This window comes from Peromyscus eremicus, chromosome 18 (genome assembly GCF_949786415.1).
Source record: "Peromyscus eremicus chromosome 18, PerEre_H2_v1, whole genome shotgun sequence".
Taxonomy (NCBI): domain Eukaryota; kingdom Metazoa; phylum Chordata; class Mammalia; order Rodentia; family Cricetidae; genus Peromyscus; species Peromyscus eremicus.
Window position 1 is genome coordinate 39,989,897 of NC_081434.1, and position 26,121 is coordinate 40,016,017.

The 26,121-nt window shown below is 47.1% G+C and overlaps 1 protein-coding gene across 1 annotated transcript in view; it reads left to right on the forward strand.

Annotated features, from left to right (window-relative positions):
* Positions 1-26,121, forward strand: part of Stab2 (stabilin 2) — a 169,046-nt gene that overhangs the window by 19,032 nt on the left and 123,893 nt on the right. Inside the window, exons 4-11 of the mRNA XM_059245218.1 lie at positions 5,151-5,236; positions 6,013-6,082; positions 11,726-11,821; positions 14,460-14,585; positions 14,943-15,139; positions 17,266-17,399; positions 23,203-23,336; positions 24,885-24,967. Coding sequence (XP_059101201.1) covers positions 5,151-5,236; positions 6,013-6,082; positions 11,726-11,821; positions 14,460-14,585; positions 14,943-15,139; positions 17,266-17,399; positions 23,203-23,336; positions 24,885-24,967 — 926 coding nt within the window. The remainder of the gene's footprint in view (positions 1-5,150; positions 5,237-6,012; positions 6,083-11,725; positions 11,822-14,459; positions 14,586-14,942; positions 15,140-17,265; positions 17,400-23,202; positions 23,337-24,884; positions 24,968-26,121) is intronic.

Sequence of the window (26,121 nt, forward strand, 5' to 3'; positions counted from 1 at the left end):
GTTGCCTTTGTTCAGGGTTCTTTGCATGCTGGGAACTGGATGTTTAGCATCTCCATCGAGTTTGGGAAATGTTGACTTTAAAAATTTCAACGTCTTTTCTCCTTTCCCCGGACATTGTTCCACAGTTGGCTCATGTTCTATTGATGTGTCCAGTATTTTCTCTGGGTTCATTTTGTCTTTACTGCTGGTCTGCAGGTTGAACATTTTGGTGTCAGTGTTTGAGCGGCCATTAATTGGAGACAGTGTGATTTGACTCAAATGTTGTGTTTTCATCTGTAAACTTTAGGTTTGGGTGTCATTTACATCTCTCCCTAACACACTTTTCCTTTCTGCCCTATTGAACATATGGGACAGAACTGTGACTTTCTCAGTCTTTGTCTGACATATGTATCCTCTCTGTTGGTTTTAATTAACTAGTTTTTCTCTTCATTATTCATGCCTAGTTTTTATTGACTTCAGATATTGTAAATTTTACTTTGGTTTGATGTTTGATAAACTTGTATCTTTTAAGTTTCTTAGGGGTGTGTGCATGTGTGTTTGTGTGTGTGTGTGTGTGAGTGTGTGTCTGTGGGGGGGGTGTATGTGTGTACTGTGGGGGATGGGTGTGTGTGAGTGTGTGTGACTGTGTGTGTATACATGTGTGTGAGTGTGTGAGAGTGTGTATAATTGTGTATGTTTGTGAGTGTGTATGCATGTGTGTGCACATGTGCGTGTGTGTGTGTGTGTGTGTGTGTGTGTGTGTGTGTGTGTGTGGTGAGCCACAGTGAGCACGTGGGGCTCAGAGAACAACTTTCAGGAATCAGTTTCTCCCTCCACCACGTAGGTTCCAGGAATCAAACTCAGGCCCTTGGGCTTGGTGGCAAGCTCTTCATCAGGTCCTAAACTTGTATTTCTTAAGTTTTCTTACAGGCTTTGCCTCTGATGAAATCCTTGCATCCTTAGACATGTCATGGGGACATGGACTTATCCCAGACCAGGAGAGACTTTATGCAAACTAGAAAAGACCTGATGCACAGACACACATGCCCCAAGGGCTTTCCTGGTCCCAGCTTAAAAATCTCTGTCCCTCTCTCCCTCCATCTTTACCTTCAGCTAGTCTTCTTCAGGCAAAGGTTAAAAGGGTTTTTTTTGGTTTTTCGAGACAGGGTTTCTCTGTGTAGCTTTGCGCCTTTCCTGGAACTCACGAAAGGTTAAAAGTTTTAGCAAGGCCTCCGTTTATGACCTGGCCTCCCTGTCTGTTGGGGCTGATGGAAACCAATCTGTCCTCTCAAAATTAGGCTATTTGGCATAAATTCTGAAAATATCCAGTAGGGGGAGCTGTGGGTGCTGGGCTTCTTACAACCAGTCCTCAGCCGACTTGTAGAGAGAGCAGCATCCTCCGCCGGCTGAGGCCCAGCCCTCTCTTCCTGACAGAGACAGGTCTGCGCCCCCCTCACCCATTTTTTTTCCTCAATTTTTCCCCCTGAGTGTCGTTGACTGTTATCATGCCAATCCTAAAGAGAGAAACTACCAGAATCTCCACTCAGAGCTGTAGCAATTTGCCTTTACTATCACCTAGCTTTCCGGCCCTAGAACACCCTGCCAAGGGGACAGCACGGACCTGAACCTCAGGGCCAGACATGAGCTGTGCTGAGTGGCACGGACAGCAAAGTCCAAGCTGGGATTCAAATTCAGAAAATTCCAGTCGCCAGGCCCGGGTCTTTCTAACAATCCTTTACATCACATCGCTAGTTGCTTAACAGCCCAGACCAAGTCTGTAGTCTGTCTGTCTGTCTTCCCCTCTCTCTCTCTCTCTCTCTCTCTCTCTCTCTCTCTCTCTCTCTCTCTCCCTCTCTCTCTCTCTCTGTCTCCCTCCCTTCCTCCTCCCTCCCTCCCTTCCTTGGATAGAGGCAACATTAGTGGTACCAAAATGAGTTCCATTCTGGATGTTTTCATATCAGCATCTCATTTCAAAAGCGATCGTCAGTACAGCCATGAATCAGACGGCTTCTTCTCCCCTCACTCTGCAAACGTTTCTATCACCTGTGTTGTGGTCCTGGCCTGTCTGGTTGCTTGGTGAGGGTCCATCACAGTAACATGCCGGGCAATAGACCCCTAGAGCATCTTCAGGCCTTTGGGGACTGGCTTTGCTCCTATTGTAGAAAATCTAGATTTAAAATATGCACACCTTCAATCCCAGCACTTGGGAGACAGAGACAGGCTCTGTATGTCCAAGGCCAGTATAAGGGAGGGCACACACCCTCAACCTGAATCAATATAGGACATCCTCAAACACCAAATTCTCAGCACAGAGGAGATTAGTTACCCTGGAGGGGCAAGTGGAATTGGGGGAAGGCAATGTGCAAATGTAGCAGCAGCAAGCAATCAAGCAAGAGAAGCAAGAGAGGGTGTCTCTGCAGGAGGGTTTTTAGGGGAGGGGTGGGGTCTGTCTAGGGTGAGTTGGTAAATCCTGATTGGCTATATTAGCCAAATAATGAATTTTGATTGTTGGACCTTGGTGTTTTGTCTCAGGAATGAGTCAGAGGTGAAATAAGGGGACAGACCTTGGGGCTTGTTTTAGAAATATAATGGTTTTAGCAAGAGGAAAGGGTAAAAAGGGCAAAACCTGTGTGCAATGTTTACTGAGCTCCGGCCTGTATTTGCCAGAGCCCAGCCTGTGTCTGCCATGCTCTGGCCTGTGTTTGCCATGTTCAGATCTGCTAGAGCCCCTTCATCCAGCCTGGTCTAAACAGTGAATTCCACAATAGCCAGAGCTACACAGTGAAACCCTGTCTTGGAAAAAAAAACAACAAAAAACACAAACATGTCAGCCACTTATATTTTGAATAGGAGGAGCCAGAGGAAATATCAACTTCACTTTGGACAACTCATCTTTCCTCCACAGTACTTGTAAATTGCCAACCATCTGTTAAAGGACCAGCTTACCAGGAGAGCCACTGGTGTCTTGCAGAGAACAGCCTTTCTCTGTGTTTAGATGTCACTTTATCTAAGAACTGTTTTTGTGGTCTGAATATTCATGTCCTGCCCCTATGTGGCCATCTGGTTTTGTTACTATAACAGATCACCTGAGGCAGCCTGACTGTATAAAAAAGAGAAGCTTATTTAGCTGACAGATCTGGAGCTGAGGCACAGACTGGCAGGTGCTCAGCTCTGATGAAGGCCATCATCTTAGCTGTGTTGCAGAGTGGCAGGAACTCACATGGGAAAAAGAGATCACAGAGAGAGTGGAAGCCTGGGGCCAGTCCCAGCTTTTGGAGCAACCCTCTTGGAAGAATAAACCAGGGTCCTAACCAGACATACCTAGCAGTCCCTTCTGAGGACAAATGGTGATAACTCACCCAAGTTGACATTAGACCCATGCTGCAAGCCACAGGAAAATGAATGGAATCCAGCTACTATGACAAAGGCTGCTACTTGGGAAGGTTAAGGACCTTTCCGAAGGTCAAGCCATGGCTTAAGTCTTGGTGATATTTTAGCTTTTGTATATATATTAGCTGGTTCCTACAGTGATTTTCTTGTATACTATGTATACTTCCAAGAACTCCTAACTGTGTATTTATCTAAAATATCTATCAAACATCCAAGGCCAAATGCTCTCCTGAACTAAAGTAATACTCTTATGGAAACAACGCCTGTCTCCTAGGTCAGGCAGATAGCTTTATTTCTTGTGCAGTTTAAGCTGAGACCTTCCATTCTTATACAGCCTTACTAACATTATAGACTCCTAACATTTTTACCTAACCACTTCTAGGAATGTAGATAGAGAACACAAATTCCCTTTTTGATATACTAACCGATATTAGCTCTCAGTTGACCTCCTCCTTTACCACTCCCTTTTTGAATTGTAAAAGAAAGCCTGAGGGTCACTGCCTGAGGAAAACTCTTATCTGCCTCTATGACCCTGTAAGAATTCAAGCCTGGTGACCTTGCTTTGCCAGAGGACTGCTATTGCTTGGGGTTTATAACTGAATACCTCAGAGACTTGGAGAGAACTGAGAGGGATAAGGAGACTTAGAGGAGGATTTAGAGGAGAGAACTTGAGGACAAGATGGAAGATGAGGAAGAGCCAAATGGGTAAGAACAAAATGAGAAAGACCAAGATGGGGCAAAGCTAAGATGAAAGAATTAAGATAGAACATAGAGGGAACAGCAGACAAAGGTAGAGAGAAATCAAGCCAGAAAGGAGCTAGGCATGAGAGCAGAATAGAAGCTGTGTACAGAGAGAACTGACTCAGAAGAACAAAGTGTATGGACTAAGGAGTTTCGTGTACATAGATTCATTTCCTATCATCAAAGATTAATTATCAGCTGATTGTAGATTCTTCTCAGACCCTAGGAGGGGACTATCGAGGCGCTGCACCTCCATAGTTTCCATTAGACCCATTAGTCTACACAGCAGGCAGGCACACACACACACACACACACACACACACACACACACACACACAATGTAGATCAAGTGTAGAGGATCCTTGGGGCAGTCATACCTTAACTTCTGCCACTTAACACCATTTTAAATTCTGTCTGATGAGGTGTTGCCCTAACTAGCTTCTTTGATAAGTGTCCCTCAGCCTCGGTGTGCATTGTAATGTTTTGTAGAGTGTTGGTGACTGATTGGAAAACCCTTTAGTGAAAGTTGATCATAGCTCCAGTCAGCAAGAGTTTAAAATGCATTCTCGTTTGCAACCAGCCCTGGGTGAAATCCGATTTCCTTTGCTCTCTTTCATAAGTACATCATGGAATGGCTCAAGCCAACTCACTGCACCTCATCAGCCCATCACTGCTGCTCCAGAGCCCAAATCTCTGTCCCTGAAGTCCCCTCACCTCTGCAACAGCTCTACCGAAAAGCTACTCCTTCAGCCCTTAGCTTTTCAAGACAGGGTCTTTCTATGTGATTCATGATGGCCTTGAACTCACTGTGTAGCCCTGGCTGGTCTCCAGCTTAAGATCAGACCAACAGAATCTTCAATTGTTTTCTGTTTTGTTGTTGTTGTTGTTTGTTTTTGCTTTTTGGTTTGGTTTGGTTTTTTTGTCCCTGGCAACTAACACACTAAGTGGCACACTGTAGGTGCTGACTGCATCTTTGCAGCATGCATTTATTTGCTCAGTCTAGAATGAATGAATAAATCTAGTCTGTTTGCTTATTCCAGAATGCCCAGGAGGAGCAGAGTCACCGTGCAGTGGCAGAGGCATTTGTGATGACGGCATGGGAGGAACTGGAAGCTGCTCCTGCCGAGTAAGTTCAGAGAACTGCTCCACCCCTGAAATGCTGCCTCCCTCTTCCTCCCTTTCTACCTGTTCCTCTGCCTTAATTACAGCCCCCACACTAAGAGAAGTCTCTAAGACTAACAGCATTAATAAATTGAATTTGTGTTGTGCAATAAAATGACCTCTCATCTTTCTATCCACCTTTAAAAGCCGAGGAAAGATCTATGGAATAACCCTCTTGGAAGACATAAAATGAGACCACATATGCAAAGCTACATTATGAATCCCTACAAGGGTATAAAGTTGTCACTTCTTGCTACTGTTAGTAGTCTCCCCTGCTACTAGACTACCCTGGGCCAACCATGGGCATTTGGCCATTGAAGAATTTCTTTATCTAACAAAAGTAACTCTTGTGACTTTCAAAGTGTGGGAGAATTAAACAAAAATCCTTCTCAAGGGGGTTGAGTTCAGCTCCCTTCAGAACAGACCTCGAAGTGTTTTCTTTTCACCCTTGGGTAAGACGGTGAGGGGGACTGTCAACATTTACTGTCTACTGATATGGTTGGGCTGACGGCTTTCTTCTCTAGGGCTTTAGACCTTTAGCAAAAGAAAATTTAAAAAAAACACTAAAACAAAAACAGAGATTCATACACAAAGACTTCAAGTGACCTGAAGGAAGAAAGGCCCAGGGGAAAGAAGCAAATGCTGGCCAGACCATCAACAGGGTGTCCAGGGGCTTTCTGGATAACATAGGAGTGCCTCAGGATACCCTCAGGGCTGATGTCATCCACCTGTGTTTTGCAGGCGGGCTTTAGTGGAACAGCCTGTGAAACCTGTGCTGCTGACAATGTTTTCGGGCCCAATTGTTCAGCAGGTAAGTCTGATTCATGTTCACTTAATGCGTTGTGAGGGTTAGTCCCCAGAGATGGTTACTTCAGTTTTTAACAGTGGTTTTAGATTTCTGGTCTCTAGAAATGTATGGATTTGTGTTGTTTTAAGATACTAAGTGTCTTAGCTTTCCATTGCTATAACAAAGAACATGAAACTGGAGCTTTAGTGGAGAGAGAAGGTTGATGCAGCTCACAGTTTGGGAGACAGAAAGTGCATATGCACCACATTTCCCTTATGCACTCATGTGTTGATGGACAGCTAGGCTGGCTCCACCTCCTTGCTAGGAGAATAGAGCTGCAATAAACACAGATGTGCAGTGTCTCTGTGCTAGGATATGGAGTCCTTTGGGAATGTACCCAGGAGTGGCCTAGCTGGCTTATATGGTACATCTAACAAAAGCTTTTTTGCAAGAAAATCTATAAACACATATATACCTTCAGCCCCATAAGTTCTTTGGCATGTTTCATAATACATTTCATCTGCAGCAGAGGGAAGGCTTCCTCATTCTAATCCATGAGCCTGTTGAAGGCAAGACTCTGTTGTACTTTTCTCTCCAGTAGCTTCTGTAATGTTGACTGCATGGGAAATACAGCTGTTGTGAGCCAAATGAACAGATAAGTGGGTGAACAAATGTGTGAATGACGCCAGGAATACTATCCTGACCCAGAGCACAATTCCAAGAGGTAACAGATGAAAGGTTAGAGCCACAGATTAGCGACTGGTGGAGCTTTGGCTCCAGGGCTACCAACTCAGCAACTGGATAAATGTCTAGAACGTGTTCTCTGAGTGAGTTTCTTACCTACAGAAATAAATAATACCACTTATTATTATTATTATTTTGGTTTTTCAAGACAGCGTTTCTTTGTGTAGCTTTGGAGCCTGTCCTGGAACTCGCTTTGTAGACCAGGCTGGCCTCGAACTCACAGAGATCTGCCTGCCTCTGCCTCCCAAGTGCTAGGATTAAAGGCATGGGCCACCACCGCCTGGTGTCACTATTATTATTGGTGGTGTTATCTAGCTCCTCCTAATCTTAAGTGTTTCTTCACTCCTGGCTCCGCAAAGAGTATCTGATAGGGGTACTGGCAAAAGCAAACTGAAACCATGTCTTAATATTCTGTGTGTTTTTAGCATTTACATTGCTTTAAAGGCTAGCAACTAAAATATAACCAACTGATTAGAAATGACATGTCCAAATCTCCTTCTATGTGGCTCCTTCCCTACCACAATCAAGTAGAATTTAAATTATATAAACTAAATAAATACTGAGGTGGGAAATGAGGAAGTGAGCAGTTAGCACCCCAGGAAGCTGAGCGGTTGTTTGGGGATGAAAAGTTAGGATAAAGATGAGCCATGTGAGCTCCGAGACACCGGACATTGATTGCTGATTAAACACAAACATGACAGAAATTCCAAACATTTCCCAGAGAAAGAGAATATGCCGCATGTTTGTGCCACCCAGAAAGCAAGGACCAAAAGGATGATAATGGTTTGGTCCCTAACTGATCTTAAAAAATGAGAATGTATTCGAGTTATTTATTTTTATTACATTTTAAAAATTAAGTGTGTGTGTTCATGTGTGTGCATGCCACGGTACATGTGTGCAGGTCAGAGGACAAACTACAGGCCACAGTTCTTTCCTTTTACCACGTGAGTTCTGGGGATTTGAACTCCGGCCATCAGGCTTGGCATCAAGCGCCTTAACCTGCTGAGCCATCTAAAGTATTAAGAGAATTAAGCCTATCTAGGGGAAAGCTTTCCAAGTTGTAGGTTTCAATAGAACTTCCTGAGATATTTTCCACAGGTACACTGTCCAGCCTAGGAGCCACAGGCCACATGTGGCCCCTGAGCTCCTGAAATGGAGCTAAAACAACCGAGGAACAATTTTGAATTTTAGGACGTACTACCAAATTTAAATAGAAATAGCCAAATGTGGCCAGTGAGCCTCATAGTGGACAGAACATCATACATCACAGATACAAGAGCAGCCAGTGAATTCAGACTGGTCTGAGTCTCGAACTAACCTCAAATTGCCGTGTGACTTTGTGCCAGGAAACAGGGTTGTTATGTATCCCCTGGGGGCGACAACGCAGCCAGACTCTTCCTGTGTCCACGGAGGCACATGTAAAGTGGGAGGCAGAAGGAGTAAATCGTGGCAGCTGGTCATTCCTCAAGAACAAGGCCCAAGGAACTCTTTCATCCAGGCACCCACTGGGTGCGGTGTTGTCTCACCCACTGGAGTGTTGGTCCCGGGAGGTGGCGCTCCTGCCCGAAAGTGGGGCAGCTCTACTGGGCACCATCTATTTTTAATGCTGACATTTCCCCCCCGCTGCCAGGACGCTCCCTTACCAGGCTGTCTATTGGTGGGAGATGATTCAGAGCTACGTCAGCCGGTGACTTTCAACTCTGCTGCCAGCACCAGAGTTCCTCAGTGCCTTGTTCTTGTCAGGAGCCTAATACAGAACCCACTTTCTCTATGTAAACCCTAAATCAGCCCTTCCTGTGTGCCTGGCAGTGTAGAAAGAGTTTTCCCACCCACGATCTCCTCCAGTCCTCGGTACACCGCTTGGAGCTAACGTCACTTACTGGGTAAAGGAGCAGGGAGGTGACAGAAGGTCATGTGACTATTAGGGGGCAGAGGTTTTGACCCTGGTGTCTGACTCCTGACCCTGACCCCCCAGTACCATACTGTTCTAGCCATGGGGAGCATGCACCATGCATCAGACACAAGACGGGCAATGAACTGCTCCCAGGGAGCTGAAAGTCTCAGTAATAATGATGTGCTGCGCATGGCCTATGCAGGATACTGTGGGGACGGCCCTTTGACTGAAATGGCCAAGCTTGGGGCTACTTTGAAAGTCACACCACCCAAGTTTCACATGTCTCTATACCAGTGCTTCTCAACCTGTGGGTTGCGACCATTTTAGGGTAGAACAACCCTTTCACGGGGGTCGCCTAAGACTATCGAAAGACCATCAGAAAGCACAGATATTTAAGTTACGATTCCAAACAGTAGCAAAATTGCAGTTATAAAGTAGCAACGAAAATGATTTTATGGGGGGGTCACCACGGCGTGTCTTAAAGGGCTGCAGCCTTAGGAAGGTTGAGAACCACTGTCTAGAGATTTGCTGAGACCAGTTCGCAATGCATCGAGGGCTTTAGGAGAGCACCTGGGAAGCCCTCCGCTCCTCACCTCTCCTTCCCAAGGACAGTTTCCTGGCAGTGACTGACAGGCCCGCAGTGCAGTGTCACAAGCTTCGGAGGCTGCCTGTGCCTGCCAGTCACCCAGTGCAGAGACAGTGCCGGAAGATGATGGGACACAGGGAGGAACCGGAGCCCAAAGGAGCAAAACATCTGTTTGGGGACTCCGGAGATGGCACTACAGAAGTGGGCTGTCCCACTAAAGGGATGTAACAGAAGCCAACGCACAGGGTGCAGGACACACAGGGTGCATGGGTGCAGGACACACAGGGTGCGTGGATGCAGGACACACAGTGTGCGTGGGTGCAGGACACACAGGGTTCATGAATGCAGGACACACAGGATTTATAGGTGCAGGGCACACAGGGTGCATGGGTGCAGGACACACAGGGTGTACGGGTGCAGGACACACAGAGTGCATGGGTACAGGACACACAGGGTGCATGGGTACAGGACACACAGGGTGCATGGGTACAGGACACACAGGGTGCATGGGTGCAGGACACACAGGGTGCATGGGTGCAGGACACATAGGTGCATGGGTGCAGAACACAGGGTGCATGGGTGCAGGACACACAGGGCGCGTGGGTGCAGGACACACAGGGCGCATGGGTGCAGGACACACAGGGTGCATGGGTGCAGGACACACAGGGTGCACGGGTGCAGGACACACAGGGTGCATGGGTGCAGGACACACAGGGTGAGTGGGTGCAGGACACACAGGGTGCATGGGTGCAGGATGCACCTGCTACTTCCCCCTAGTGTGGTCTTCACAGAGCCTGCCCCCATCCCACCTCTTTCTAGCCAACTCCCATTGGTGTGTTGGGTGGGAGTGTGTGTCACACTGTGCTGTGATTGGTTGTTTCCTTCTGCCATTGCACTGTGGACCCTTTGAGGACGGAGACTGGTGTAGCACAGTATTCTGAGCATGGCCGTTTGCTAGCTAATCAAGAAAATGGAAGGGAACAAAGTGGATTCATCCTGGACACTTAGAAATCAAGTGTGTAAACCACAACAATGGATGGGTTGGCACAAACTGGAGACAGTGCAATACAACGCCACTGCAGCAGTCCAGATGAAGCTTGGAAAGGACCTGGACGAGAACCAGTACAACAGTGAGCAGGATGTCAAGGAAGGAGAGGCAGACAAAGAATACTAAGGGTTTGGTGCAATTTCAGGTGTTTAGAAAACTTTAAACTTAGTAACCCATGAGTTTCTAATATTTTGTCGTTGTTGTTGTTGTTGAGAAAGTACCTCTTTGTAATTGCGACTCATTTGAGCTTATATGAAATGTACTCACAGCATGAAAAGAGTGTCCCATAGGCAGAACAATGCCCCCTACCCCACAAAGAGCCATGTCCTAACCCTGGAAGCCGTGAGCATATTAGGTTACATGACAGAGGGTAGTTAAGGTTGTGGTGGGATCAGGGCTGCTAACTAGTCGGTTCGGTATAAAGAGATTGCTCTGATTGCCCGGCCGGGGGGGGGGGGGGCAGTGTGGTTACGGGGGGGGGCAGTGTGGTTACGGGGGGGGGGCTGAGGAGGTAACCATAGAGACATCAGTGTGAGAAGGACTCGGTAGTTCATCTGAAAGTGGAGAGAGGGGTCATGAGCCTGGAAACATGGGATCTTCCTAGAATCTGAAAAGGTGATAGAAGAGATTCCAGAGGAAACGCAACCTTTCTGCAGCTTTGATTTTGATCTGATGCGAGGTTTGTACTTCTGTCCTCCAGAACTGCCGAATGGACCTGGACTGTTTCAGGTTCCTCTTTAGGATGGCTTGTCACAGTGGCAACAGAAACCTCATAGAGCATGCTTTGTGGGAGTCTTGGCTTCAGCATGCTGGGGGCTGGCTTGAGAGTAAACCGTAACAGATGAGCCACCAGCTGGGTGCAGAAGCATTGACCACTCATACCGAAGGCCCTTCATTTGCTGTCCATGACCCGTCACTAGGCTGAGATGCCATCTGTTTCGAGCAGAAAACAGGATAGAGTCATTCTGGGCCCTAGCGGGTTCCTTTTCTTTTCTGATCTTTGCACTGCCCTCGTCATTCAAGAAGTAAGATTTGCTCACAGAGACATCAGCCACCAACAGGGACAGAGTCGGGGGAGTTCTTCTCCTCATAGGAAGACACTAAGTCAGTCCTGCCGCCAGGCTATCCAAAGGTGAAGCAAACAGCTCAGTAGGGAAGAGAACCCCAGTGCTCATGATGTGCCAGACATAGGCACCATTGTCCACCTTAGACACTGAAAATCCCAACTCGAATAAAAGAAACATGAAGCCAAGATTCAAGCTAATCTCTCTGGGAGTCTCCCCCACCTCATTGTGCAGAGAGTCTCAGAAGGGCTGTCTGAGACTGTGACCCTTCCAGGGTCTTTAGGCGCAATCTCTATGAGATAATGACCCCTCCCCCATTGTCTGCCTCCAGTGTGCAACTGTACCCACGGTGTGTGCAACAGCGGACTCAATGGTGACGGGACCTGCGAGTGCTTCTCTGCATACAGAGGCCCCAGGTGTGACAAGCGTAAGTGACTCTGGTTCCTCCCGGCTACACCAGACCAAAGAGATGCAGGGATATGTTTCTCTTCTCCATTTGTTACTGGGGCTCCACCTGGGCGGAAGGGGAGTGATGGGTTGTCAAACGTTTTGTAAGAGGAGGCCAAAAATTAAGCAAACACGGTAAAATGAGCTAAAGAGTTAAGAAAGGGGGGAGGTGGGTAGAGCAGTGGGTGGCGTTGCCAGAGCTGTGCTGTAGGAAGGCTGAGCAGGAGGCAGCGTGAAGGGAGGGGGCGCAGAGGGAAGGATTCAGGCTGGGAGACCAAGAGGGGACATCGCAGTAAGCTAGTCCATAACGGAGACAAAGAATGCTCCGAGTTACAGAAACATCAACAACCACAGACAACAGAAGAGTCTCCAAAGCCATGTGACTTACCCAAGGGTACAGAAATGGCAAACAGAAGTGGGACTGAAAGCATTGGGGCCCGTGGGAAATCATTTCAACAGTCTATGACACCAGGTCCAGGTTGAAGATGAAGAGCAGGGGTGAGTTAGACAAAGGGGGCCGGTAGAAGATGAGGACACTGTAGAAGAGTGGATGGAAACCGCAGAGAACTCTGGGAACATGGAGTACTCAGGAAGGGCATACCTGGAAGGAGGTGGCCGTCCCCACGCCTTGTTAGACATGGTCATGATGGCAGCCCACTGGAAAGTCAAGAAATTGATGGTTTCCCCCAGGCTACCATTGGACCACAGTCACGTGGCAGTCCTGAGCAGCCCTCTGGGGACCTGGTGAGTGAGGCTGGTAAGCCAGGATGCAGGTGACAGGTTAACCTAGAGTGTTCAGTGTCTCTGTGGGAAGGGCTGTAGGAAGTGAGCACTGGGTCCAGGCCCAGGATGCAGCACTATGGAGGCACAGTGCGCTCTGGGTGCACAGCCTGGGCAGACATCCCACTGAGGCCTGTGTAGCAGCAGCAACAAGCTGAGCTCATTGTCCTGCATCCCAGAGCGGCTCCCGCCTGTTACACTGCCCTGCCAGCGCCCTCTACTGGTAAGACTTAATTCTCTCTAGAAAGGAGACGCTTCCTTTCACACAGTCCCAGCTCAGCCTTGACAAAGCAGTTTCCACCAGGTGAACTGGAAACTGAGATATTTTTAAAAAACAACATCTTGGTTCATATTTAGCCTGTGACACTAGGCTCAGTCAACTTATCTTCTGGATTTTAGTCTCCTATAGAATAAAAAAGGTTAGAAAAGTTTGGAATTCCTCAGAGGACAAACTCCTTTTCTTGAAAGCCCCTGAGGTGTGTATGTATGTACTGTGGGAGTGGCAAGTCCATGAACCAGCCCCTGTCTCCTCGGCAGAGGAGACTGTCCTGCAAACTGTCCATTCACAGGAGCCCCAGGTGGGCGGGATGACCTCTGTGACCTCAACCAGCCCCCTTCCAACCCCCACCCATCACTGCCCAGTGGACCTACAAACAGATGCCTTCTCAGCAAGACAGGGACCCAGTCCAGAAAGCTTCCCAAGGAAGAACACTGTCAAACTCGCTTCCGAGTGAAAAATAATTTTTGTCGAATCAAAAGATAAACAAGAGACTGGGACAAAAAAAAAATATTTGTAATCCTCCTGGCAGGTACACTTTTATTAATGTGAAGACTGAGTTTTAAAAATAGACCTAGGAACAGCTAGTGCTCGGAATCAGACATGAGAAGCAGCAATAACCACAGGGCGAGAAACCCACAAGAAACTGCGCTAACACACATGACGCCAGACTGAAGTCAGGTGACAACTCTGGAGGGTGATTTTGTTCAGTTTTGATTTCTTGCCCATTCCATTCCTCAGTTTGCAGATGGATTATGACCATCTATGGGGAAGAGGGATGGCGGTGAAGGTGTGGATTCCTACCAGCGAAGGGGGGAGTGCTGAGGCCCTACTTGTAGGAATTTACCCTGAAAAGGGGGAGGGCTGGGAATGGGTAGGTAAAAACACATGAACCAATAAATCCAGGGCTTAGCATCTGTAAGAAAAAATAAGCTGGAAATAACCTGAGTGTTGAACTTGGATGAATAAATTTAGGTACATCCTAAACTAGTTAAGTTAATGCCAACTTCTATGAAATAAACATTATGATTCTCAAGCCATATACCAGGGCACCACACCAAAGCCATGAGCTACTTTTGGATCATTTAAATTGATGAGAGAAACACAGAGAGTGGAAATATGCACCTCACCCATGCCATAAGACCTTCTAGCCTGGGTTAGTTCATAATTCCACAGATCACTCAACATTTTTTCCATGACATGGTATCCTTGTCCAGCCACCTGTTTAGTGGTTGTTGTGGTTAAAAGTAAGTCCCAGAGCTGGGGTGGCGACTCTGTGGATTAGAGAACTTGCTGTGGAAGCATGAGGACCTGAGTTTAAACACCAGAGCTGGGTGTGGCTTGCACACACAGAACTCCAGCACCGTAAGACCCAAAGACAGGGGGATAGTTGGGGCTTACTGGCTACAAGCCTATCTCAGCTCCAGTGAGAGACCCTGTTGCCAAGGACCATGACTACTTAACAAGTTTGAAGCCAGCCTAAGTTACAAGAGGTCTTGTCTCCAAACAATCACAATTATCCTGCTAAGGGGAGTCCCTCCATCATCGTCTTCCTGTGTAGCCATCCCTGAGTGTGCCGCCTTGCTCTGCCCAGAAAACTCCAGATGCTCACCTTCCAGCAAAGATGAAACCCAACTCAAATGCAAATGCCTTCCCGGTTACGAAGGCGATGGCCAACACTGCAAACGTGAGTAGGAACCCACCCTGTTTGTGTTTCTGGGTAGTTCCGTGAGAAATACACAAAGCTCCAGCCGAAAGCTTGGGGGTCTTCAAAGCATGGCAGATTCCCCTTCTGTAGTCAAGCACGTGAAGAGACCACGTCAACACAGTATTCACAATTACGATTCCTGATGTTCCTGCGTGAATCTGTTTGGTAGGACAGGGTGGTCAAATGGGATGGAAGGATCTATTTCCTCCTGAACACTACTCCCCAACTGCCTTTGTGCCTGCGGTTCATTTGAGCCACAGTTCCCTGGCATGGCGTTTCTCTCGCCTCCATCTCTGAGAGTGCTAACCATCTCTCATTGTCTCACTGTCTCTCAAGCCATCAACCCGTGTTTAAAAAACATCTGTCACCCTCACGCGAGTTGTTCCTACCTGGGACCAAATCGGCACAGTTGCTCATGCCAAAAAGGCTACGTCGGGGATGGTCAAGTGTGTCTTCCAGTAGACCCTTGCCAAACAAACTTTGGAAACTGCCCTACAAAGTCTACAGTGTGCAGATACGATGGGCCTGGACAGGTGAGCTAAAAACACATGGAACTGATGTGTCCAGAAAGCGGGACAGGAGCTCTAGTAACCCAGACACTGGGCACCTTCCTGTTCTGGTCCCCCATGCTCAGTTTGGTGTTCCTCTCTAGGCAGTCCTCATTGCATTCAGGGCCTGATCACAGGGCTTCCCTAAGCTATCTATCCCCCAAACTCCACATTCCCAGCCCCCACCCCAAGTCAAGACTTAGCCGCCCCGTGTTCTCTCCAAACCTCATCCCATGTGGAGACTGACAAAATACAGACAGAATTCAAAATTAGACTGGATTAGTTTGACCAAAGTCACATGAATGCAGTCAACATCCACCTTCAGTTCTCTGATCTAGTAATGTCATTTTGGATTAAGGGAGATCCTGAGAGCCCAAAAGGATGGAAACTTAGCAAAAGCCAGCAACACTGACAGGTTGTAGGGACTGAGGATATCGTGGGCAAGACACCATCCCTCTGAATTACATTATGACCTTCAGTGATTAAAAAAATTGCCCTGGCCTGGAGAACTTTACTGAGGAGAACAGTCGAAAGAGCCCTGTCCCCTGTAAGACTTGTCCATCAAGTACTTAGACTGGTCCATCAAGTACTTAGACTTGTCCATCAAGTACTTAGACTGGTCCATCTAGTACTTAGACTTGTCCATCAAGTACTTAGACTTGTCCATCAAGTACTTAGGCTTGTCCATCAAGTACTTAGACTGGTCCATCAAGTACTTAGACTTGTCCATCAAGTACTTAGACTTGTCCATCAAGTACTTAGACCGGTCCATCAAGTACCTTAGACTTGTCCATCAAGTACTTAGACTGGTCCATCAAGTACTTAGACTTGTTTATCAAGTACTTAGACTGGTCCGTCAAGTACTTAGACTTGTCCATCAAGTACTTAGACTTGTCCATCAAGTACTTAGACTGGTCCATCAAGTACTTAGACTTGTCCATCAAGTACTTAGACTGATCCATCAAGTACTTAGACTTCTCCATCAAGTACTTAGACTGGTCCATCAAGTACTTAGACTTGTCCATCAAGTACTTAGACTTGTCCATCAAGTACTTAGACTGGTCCATCAAGTACTTAGACTTGTCCATCAAGTACTTAGACTTGTCCATCAAGTACTTAGACTGAGCCATCAAGTACTTAGACTTCTCCATCAAGTACTTAGACTGGTCCATCAAGTCCTTAGTAGATGTTAATTGTGGCCTTGACTACCCGTCATGTCCATGTGGAGAATTGTTACACAGGATGAAGAAAAGGCTCAGTGTGGCCCTGGTGGGAATGTTCTCGAATTCTGCAGAGAATCTGCTCTATCGCCCCTCTGAGGAGTAGGTGTATCATGCAGCATTCTCCATACCAATTTCTGAGCCAGGTTTGCATTAAAAAAAAAAAAGCTGAAGGGACTCAAGGCTCTCTTTCTCAATATGCAGGCTGCTGTGGGAAAACCCATGTTATGCCATGAATGTCAGAGCTTGGAAATGAGACCTAAGATAAGACTTTGTCCCTTTAAAAGTGGGCCCCAAGGCAGGCTTTGAGGACTTAGGGAGCCTCTGTTTTTCATGTAGAAGCAACATATTGCATCACCTCAGGATTTTTAATCTCAGTGTTGTGCATATTTTGAATTGCATCATTCTTTGTTCGGTAAGATGTTTACAGCACCTTGATCTCTAGTATTTCCATTCTCTTCTTGTAACAGTGAAAAGTTTCTCAAGACATTGTCCAGGTCTCCTCCTCCACTGAAAACCAGTATTCTAAAGGAATGGTACCTCCCATCTGAATGACAACTTCTATTGACCTATAAGCTGTCTAAAGGGATTCATGTGTGGGGTTAAGGTTCAGAAAACAATAAAACTAAAAATCCAAACTTTACAAACAAGGGGTATGAGCTTTCTAACAGGAAGGACATACAACCATGATTTCTATTTCTGGAAATTTTGACAAGTGTTTTGTGTAAGCACACACTCAGTCCTGTTTACTGTTATCGTCTGTGGGAGAATATGCATATAGATTAAAGAGTAGCAGCTAATGAGACTAACTGGAGTCCAGTTTGGTTTCCTCTCTCCATCTCTTTTTGTTTGTTTGTTTCATTTTGTTTTTTCTCTCTCAATCTCTTAAAGTCTCACTGCGAGTGTAAAGAACATTACCGTGATTTTGTACCAGGAGTGGGGTGCAGTATGACCAACGTCTGTGAATCAAACAACCCATGTCATAAGAATGCCAACTGCAGCACCATCGCACCAGGCCAGACCCAGTAAGTCTTCTCCATCTCACTAGATCTGTCCCAGACAGAGAAAGTGGGAACCAGTCAAGTGGTAAGTTCCTTGAAGGAGAGGAAGCAATTCTTTTTTCTTTTTTTCCTTTTTTCTTTTCTTTTCTTTTTTTTGAGGAAGCATTTCTTTTTTATTTTATTTTATAATTTAATTTAATTTCACATATCAGCCATGGATTCCCTTGTCCTTCCCCCTCCCACCCCCCTCCCCACCTTCCCCCCAGCTCACCCCCATTCCCATCTCCTCCAGAGCAAAGACTCCCCTGGGGATTGAGTTCAACCTGGTAGATTCAGTCCAGGCAAGTCCAGTCCCCTCCTCCCAGGCTGAGCCAAGTGTCCCTGCATAAGCCTCAGGTTCCTAACAGCCATCTCATGCACTGAGGACAGGTCCTGGTCCCACTGCCTGGATGCCTCCCAAACAGATCAAGCTAATCAACTGTCTCACTTATCCAGGGGGCCTGATCCAGTTGGGGGCTCCTCAGCTATTGGTTCATAGTTCATGTGTTGAGGAAGCATTTCTTAATCAGCCCTATATCTACTCCATCCCAGGTAGTAAAGGGCATAGTAAGTATTCCTTAGATCTGTTTAATTGGTGAGTCAGCCAATATTTATTTCCTTCCTGATGACTGTGAGAATACTCTGAGCATTGGCTTGGCCCAATATTTGGGCTTAAGGGAACAGAATCCAAAAGGAAACTGCTGTACCTGGGGAAACAAATGGCTGTTGGGATTGCAGTAGTTAGACCACTAACATACACTCCTGTTTCAACATTCGTGGGACAGTGCTTGTGAATGATACAGAATAAGACTGGAAAAAGTGAATAAGCATGAGAGGTTATTTCCTGGACACCAAGTTTTAGAGCAAGTTTACCATGAGGGAAAACATTTGTATGCAAATTCCCAAGGCAGGGGCAACTTTCATTGTGGGAGGGGAATGGTAAGGAAAGTTTAAAGACCGAAGGTTAAGCTGGGCATGGTGGCAGATGCTTTTAATCCCAGCACTTGGCAGTCAGAGACAGACATAGCTCTGTGATTGGGCCAGCCTTGTCTACCTAGCAAGTTCCAAGGCAGCCAGGGTGACTTAATGAGACCCTGTCTCAAGAAAGAAAGTAAGGAGGGAGGGAGGGAGGGAGGGAGGGAGAGAGGGAGAGAGAGAGAGAGAGAGAGAGAGAGAGAGAGAGAGAGAGAGAGAGAGAGAGAGAGAGAGAGATGAGGTTAAATCATGGCTTTGGTACCTCCCCAGTGCATGCCCTTGGAAAGGGGACACTATGTGCCTGTGTACACAAAAGTGATGTCTACTCATGAGAGCTGAGGGACAGTGATGTGAGGAAATGCTGTTGTACAAACTCCAAGTGGGCATGCCGTGTTTTCACTAGGGATTGAGCGGAAGCTATAACCCATATCCTTAGACTCTCAGACCATGTCTGTGCCACTTAGTTCTCATAACCATCCACCTCTATGAAGGACATATGCTTCATCTGTGAGCTCAAAATCGTGGTTACATCTAATCAGGCAATCATAAAACTGTCTCTTTCCTCCCAGAAGCCAGGCACTTCAGCTTTCTCAAGGCTTATCCTTTATAATTGAGTCTTCAGTGCGCAGGGTTTTTCCCAGATGAATTTTATGTCATCGCACTCTCTGTAGATAAATATACTAGATGTGGATGGAGTACCAGGCTTGGGTATCAGGCCCCAGTGCTTACATTACAACTCTGCCACTTAACCTCCATGAACTGATGGTTCTTAAGCCATAGAGTGGGGAGAATTATATCTCCTATCAGGACTGTGATGAGGACCATATTAAATTACCTTTGTCTTGCCTTGAGCAGAGACTTACACAGAAATAACACACACCAACAAACCACAGCCATGCGTTGAGGTATACTGGCCCTCAAGACACGTGAATACATGGGCACACCTCCTCCTCCAAGTCTAGGGAAGTGGAGAGATAAATAAACCAGCATGTTCCTTTTACCTCCCTGCTAGAAAGTCTGAGCAGACCACCTAATAAGATCTCTCTCCTTCATGTTCAGAAAGACATAAATAGAAAAATGAAAACGGAATAACAGAACAGTATGAGCTTCAACCAAACCTGTCTTTAGGGTGTTCAGTAGAACCAACAATGAATTTTAGGACTGTGTGCACCACTTGTCAGCCTTCCTACCTCCTCCTCCCCCAGAAAACAAATCATCGGCACCTTAAAGAGGCCAAGATAGAAAGTCTGACTGGACGAGATTGGTAAAAGGAGAAGCCATTGTCCCTTGAGCAATGTGCAATAGTTGATCTGGATTAAAGGATTTGTTAAGTTATGTCTCAACACAGCAAGTTTCTGCAGACTCTCAGACCCATACCATTAGTCACAGGAGACCACCAATCAGGAAGAAGGGGCTCAAATGTGAGCTCCACCACTCACCACTAGGGTCATCTTGACGAAGTCTAAACTCTAAACACAATCTCCTTACCTTAGGAGAGAGCAAGAGACCACCTTTTCCCATGAAGAGCTGGCTACATTTGCTCTCTAAACTCTATTTTTACTATTGCTAAAAAGAGAAAATGGTGTCATCCTTGTGATGGGCATCACTTCCCATTCTACTTATCAGTAAGGGTAGGAAATGAGGGGCAATAGGTAGAGGAGAGGAGCTTCCGCTGATGTAATTCATCTTGGCCGAAAAGAAGCCGAGCCGGACTGAGACAGGCTGAAACGGCAGCTTTAAAACAGCAAGCTTCACATTCCAACCACACAAAAGTGCGACAGTGGTGAACATTAGTGATGTTCTGGATCAGCAGTCAGGTGTTTTTGTTCGTTACATCCAGTAGAAAGGGGGCTGGTGAGTACTCCAAGTCCCTTTCCTGAGAGCGTTAATCTCATTGTGAAGCTCCACCTTGATGACCTAACATGTCCCCAGCTCCTAACCTATCACTCCCTAAATTCTCCTGTTGAAATCTCCTGAGTGACTGGAATAAAAGAAATGAAGGAAGCAGCTGATCTAAGATCTCCGGAATAACTACACCAGCTCAACTTACACAACATCCAGAGTTACTAATGCCGACACACAACATAAAATGCAAACAGCTGGTGGGTGTTTTTAAAGCCTTAAGACCATGGAAGATATTTATATTCAATAAAAAAAAAAAACTCTTCACCAAAGAGGCAAGTAGGTTCCACCTCTTCGCACCACAGAAAAACTGAGAATATTCAAGTCAGAAAAAAATCACAAAGGCTTGGACTTTGGCCTGAGGTTTAAAGTAAAAATTAAAAATAGTTATGTCTCCTACATTCCTCAATGCTGAGGCCGTTAAGACAGGATTCTCACTTCCCATGAAACAGGCCGTTGACCTCATAAGGACTGGCAGAAAGAAAGATCCTTAGGAGCTGGCAAGAGTTCCACATCGTGTCCTGGCAATTGTCTTCAGATGCAGCCCGTGTGGCTTGTACTGAGGCTAAATCTCCGTGGTTGAGGACCGTATCACTTCACAGAGCTGTAATCTTTAATTAGCTCCCACTCCTTAATTAGTATGGTGTGGCACTTAACGGTCAGATGAAGGGTCAGTACTGTCGGTAGGAGAGGCAGTCAGAGAAAGAACATAACAGCCTTTTAAAAGAAAACAAAGTATGGTGTGGTACAACTGTGTCGAAGAATTTGGAAAGCTGGAGCAGGAGGGTTGAGAATTTGAGGCTAGCCTGGACTACATAGTGAGATCCTATTTAAAACATGTATCAGTTTAGCGCTTCTGGGGCTTATGGTGGGCCCAGTTCTTATATACTATTCTGTAAGGGAAGGAGTCAGGTGGGTTGGGACATTTGGTAACAGGTTTCTCTTTGGAGGAAATCACTTTGAGGTTCAATGAAGGGTGGATTGGAGAACAGAACAAGAAAGGCAGAAAGTCCCGTTAAAAGGCCATGGCTGCAGTCCAGACAATGGGATTCTGACAGATTTGTCTCACAGACTTGAAGATAGATCTGTTTTCCAAGACCATAGATGGGTTCGTGAGAGTGTAGCTATTCTCTGGGATACAGCCCCAAACATATCACCTCTGTGCTTGGTGGGAACCTACCAGTACCTCTGCAGCTCCCTTAGCTCTACTCTCTGGAAAGTTCTTCCCCTTCCTCCCGCTTGGTCCCTCATTTATCTCCCGGATCCTCGTCAATCTCACCTTCCTACACACTGTCTCGGTTTCAGCTGTGAAGTCTTCTGAAAAGGGGCAGGCGGCTGCCAGTGCCTCCTGATTCAGAGCCGAGTGCTACATTTTCAGGAATTTCCCAGACTTCTTGACACCATGTTAGTAGTCTGAAATTAGCCAAGGTACACTGATAAACCACTGAGATTGCCAAATGCTGTCAATCAATGCTTTCCCGCCTGCCCCTTGAGAGCCAGTTCTTAGACATCGGCCAGCATGCCACAGCTAACACATCTTCGCCTCTTTTTCTTATGAGACTAAACTATTGCATTAAATTTCTGTGGTTTCTCTGGCTCCATATATATATGACTCAATTCCTACTTAGTGGGTGACGATTGATTAAGAATGTCTTAAAGACCTGGCCCTGTTCTACATTCTGGAGTGACCACCGTGAACAAAGACACCCAAAGCCTTTGCTCTCACTGGAGAGGAAGTAGATATTTATCACATAACCAGACTGACCAGGCTCCACAGTACAGTGAGAGGACGTGCAAGGAGAGCTGACCCAGAGTGGGGGTGGGCTCCGAGGCATGGTGCTGGGGAGTCACAGCACCAGGAGCTGGAGACAGCTGCATCTGCAGTCAGGGCGCAAAGAGGACACTTGTGATCAGGAAGCAGGGAGGACACTTGTGATCAGGAAGCAGGGAGGACACTTGTGCTCAGGAAGCAGGGAGGACACTTGTGATCAGGAAGGAGAGTGATGACACTTGTGATCGGGAAGCAGGGAGGACACTTGTGATCTGGAAGCAGGGATGACACTTGTGATCAGGAAGCAGGGAGGACACTTGTGATCGGGAAGCAGGGATGACACTTGTGATCAGGAAGCAGAGATGACACTTGTGATCAGGAGGCAGGGATGACACTTGTGATCAGGAAGCAGGGAGGACACTTGTGATCAGGAAGCAGAGAGGACACTTGTGATCAGGAAGCAGGGAGGACACTTGTGATCAGGAAGCAGGGAGGACACTTGTGATCGGGAAGCAGAGTGATGAGTGCTTGTGCCCAGTCCTTCCCCTTTATGTTCAGTCCAGGATCCCAGTCCAGTGAGTGGTGCCACCCACGGTTAAAGTGGGTTTACCCTCCTCAGTGAACCTAAGCTAGATAATCTCACCAAGGCATGTCCATAGATTTGCCCCCAAGGTGGCTCTAGAGCCAACCAAGTTGGCAGTCGATTTTAAGCCTCCTGGGTAGCTTGTTGTGCATGGAGGCCCTTGAGTCTACATTTGTCGCAAACATCACAAGTGGTTCTTATGTAGATGGTGTCTGGACTGCACTCTGCAAATTACTTCTACTAAGAACATACAAAGCTATCCAGTGTTTATAAGTGTGTGTGTGTGTGTGCGTGCGTGCATGCGCGCGTGCATGCGCGCGCGTGTGTGTGTGTGTGTGTGTGTGTGTGTGTGTGTGTGTGTGTGTTATAGTCTCTAAACCCCTGCTGGAAAGACAGCCAGGTTCTGCGCTGACGACTCACTAAGTCCGGGCCTCTCCGGGCCTCTCCAGTCCTGTCCATCATATGGCTCTCCTTGACTGTGAAATGAAGCATTGGGCTGTGTCCTCTCAGCTCGATGGCCCCAAGGCCCTGAGTATGTGATCCTGCCCTCTCTCCAGATGCACTTGCCAGAAAGGATACATGGGCGACGGCCTGACCTGCTATGGAAGCATCATGGAGAGACTCAGAGAGTTAAACACTGAACCCAGAGGAGTGTGGCAGGGAAGGCTGACCTCTTTCATCTCAATCCTGGGTATGTAGAGTTCCTCCTCAAGGGCAGCCCTCCCTCTCTCAAGCCAGGGCCTCTGCAAGGCACAAGCAGGCAGAAAGGGACAGACAAAGCTGGTACACTGGGGCTCGCCCTTGTAGGGAGAGGCCATGCTGGGGATGAGGAAGAGTAGATGGCTGTTTCCAAGGAGACAGCTGTTTGCCAGGCAGATGAGTAATACAAGATTAATAGCCAGAGAACTGAGGCCGGGGTCATGACGTCGCCACAGATTAACAGACTAGCAACAAGAGCGAGAGGGACAGCCACTGATGTAAGAGATTGTCCCTTTTTGCCTAAACTTCCTGTGTTTTTCAAGGATGAATAAACGTTGGCAGAGAACACAGAGAATAGAGAATCACTAAAGCTCCATGGTCGTATCCATGTGCAGCGGGGAAGGTGTCGTTTGAATTTTGGACAACTCTTGCTTGTGTTCACCCTTAGCTGGAGGCTACTAAATCAGCCCGTAGTGGTAACAGATGTTCTTGGAGTCCTAGGCAGCATGATAGCACAAAGCATGCTCATGCGTCCCCAAATGCCTTCCACAAACCGTTACCCCATCCTCTGAAAGACAGGACATCACAGCTCATCAGAGCACTGGGTAAGACCTCAGCCAAGCACAGATTCGGCCAATCAGCAAAAACATAAAACACAGACCTGACCAAACAGAAACCTTAAAATGGCAGCATTGATGTGAGAACTGGCCGAGCGTGCTAAAACGATTTCCCAGAAAGGACACAGTAAAGAAGTCAGTGTCCTTGCAGGCCAATGCTGTGTTCTCTGAATAGTTTATACTGTTGTTCCTGTGTGATATTCCACTCTTTGCAAGGCCTCCTAGGGAGAATCAAGCACTTCAGACGTAGTTAGGCTTGAGAAGAACCCTGCAGCAATCTCAGGACATTACATGAGAACAGAAGGAGGTGCAGAGTGTCCTTTGAAGAATCGACGCCACACACAAACATTTGCCTAGACAGAGCCCTGTTTACCTTTCACCTTCCCCAGGCATCTTGCTCCTATGTGACAGCACAGAGCCTGGTGTAAAGTCCCAGCATCCCCTGGGTGATGGAAACCCGCTAGCTATGTAACCTGCAAGGCTCAGAGCAGAATGCAAATGCAAGGTCCTTTGTTCAAATATTCTGCTTTTCAAGAGGGCACCCATGGAACAGTAAGTCTATGGTGGGCTCCTCTGAGCTGCCTTTGGATAGAACCAAGGGCTGTTTCTTTACAGGTGGAGACAAGCAGCTCAGCCAGCCAGGCACATGGTCAGGGATGTAGGGAGTGTCCAAAGACCTTGTCACACCGGGCCCTTTCATGGCAGAGCATCCAGAAGCCACAGCTAAGTCTTAGAGAGTTCCAGGAATATGTAAGGCCAGCACATCACAGTATTGTCTGCTCTTAGAGAGTCTCAGTTTACCAACGACACCACAGAGCAACGAGAACAGACTGGCCTGACACAAGACCCACCAAACACTTTCACTTCCCGCATACCTCTGACCCACATGACATTTTCTTTCGTTGTATGTTTGGACTCTTAAGACAGAACCTATGCCTGGCCATTGAGCAACCTGGGACCCTTCACTGTGCTGCTGCCCTCAGACACGGCATTGAAAGGATTCGACGTGAGTATCTAAAACAACCCCATCCGAGGGGCCAACATAAAAGGCCTGAGCAAGCAGCATCTTATTTAAAGTGAGAAACCTCTGTTACACTCAAGATAAGGATGCTGCGTGTCTGAGTCACTGTTCTATTGCTGTGAAGAGACACCATGACCGAGGCGGCTTATAGAGGAAAGCGTTTAACTGGGGGCTTGCTTACAGTGTCAGAGGGTGAGTCCATGACCATCGTGGAGGGGGCCGTGGTGACAGGGAGGCATGGTGATGGAGCAGTAGCTAGGAGCTTGCATCCTGACCCGTAGGCAGCAGGCAGCAGGGGGAGAGAAAGAAGGGAGAGAGAGAAAGAGAGAGAGAGACAGAGAGACAGAGAGACAGAGAGACAGAGAGAGACAGAGAGGAAGAGAGGAAGGGAGAGAGAGAGAGAGAGAGAGAGAGAGAGAGAGAGAGAGAGAGAGAGAGGAAGAAGAAGAAGAAGAAGAAGAAGAAGAAGAAGAAAGAGAGAGAGAGAGAGAGAGAGAGAGACAGAGAGAGAGAGAGAGAGAGAGAGAGAGACCTGGCATAAGCTTTAGAAACCTCCTGTGTCTCTTCTGCTGTGGAGAAGGACAACGTCACAAGCCTTCATCCTAGGCACTTTGGGCGGTGACGGTGGTGGGGTGGGGGTGGGGGGAGTCCTCCCCTTTAATATATGAAGTTTTCACAGAATTCATTTTGAAAGTATGTGTTGACTGTTGACTATGGAGTAGTAACAGAAACGCAGACTTGGTCCCATAAGTTTACTATTCAAAAGCATCATCCTTCCATTCTACCTGCTTTTTCTTTTTGACGGTCTGCTCTTTAATCGTGTTAACTAAGTGCACCTTTTAATAAGCCTGGGGTGGTACACACCTGTGGCTCCAGCACTCGGGCTACCTTCTCTTTTCATAAAAAAAAAAAAACCTTTGAGAAGCTTTCCTTCTGGTCCCCCTCCTGGATCCTTTGGCCTGGTACCCCCTTCCTCCCCTTGTGTCCATTGCTCTGCTCTAGGTACCATGTCAGTTCTAGGGGGGCATCCCCTGGTGTCTGCCAGTGCACTGGCCATCAACTCTGACTCTGGTTTCCGCTCCCTTCAAGGCCTGTGCTCATCTGAAGCATCATCTCTGTCTGACAGAGCCCCACAGGGT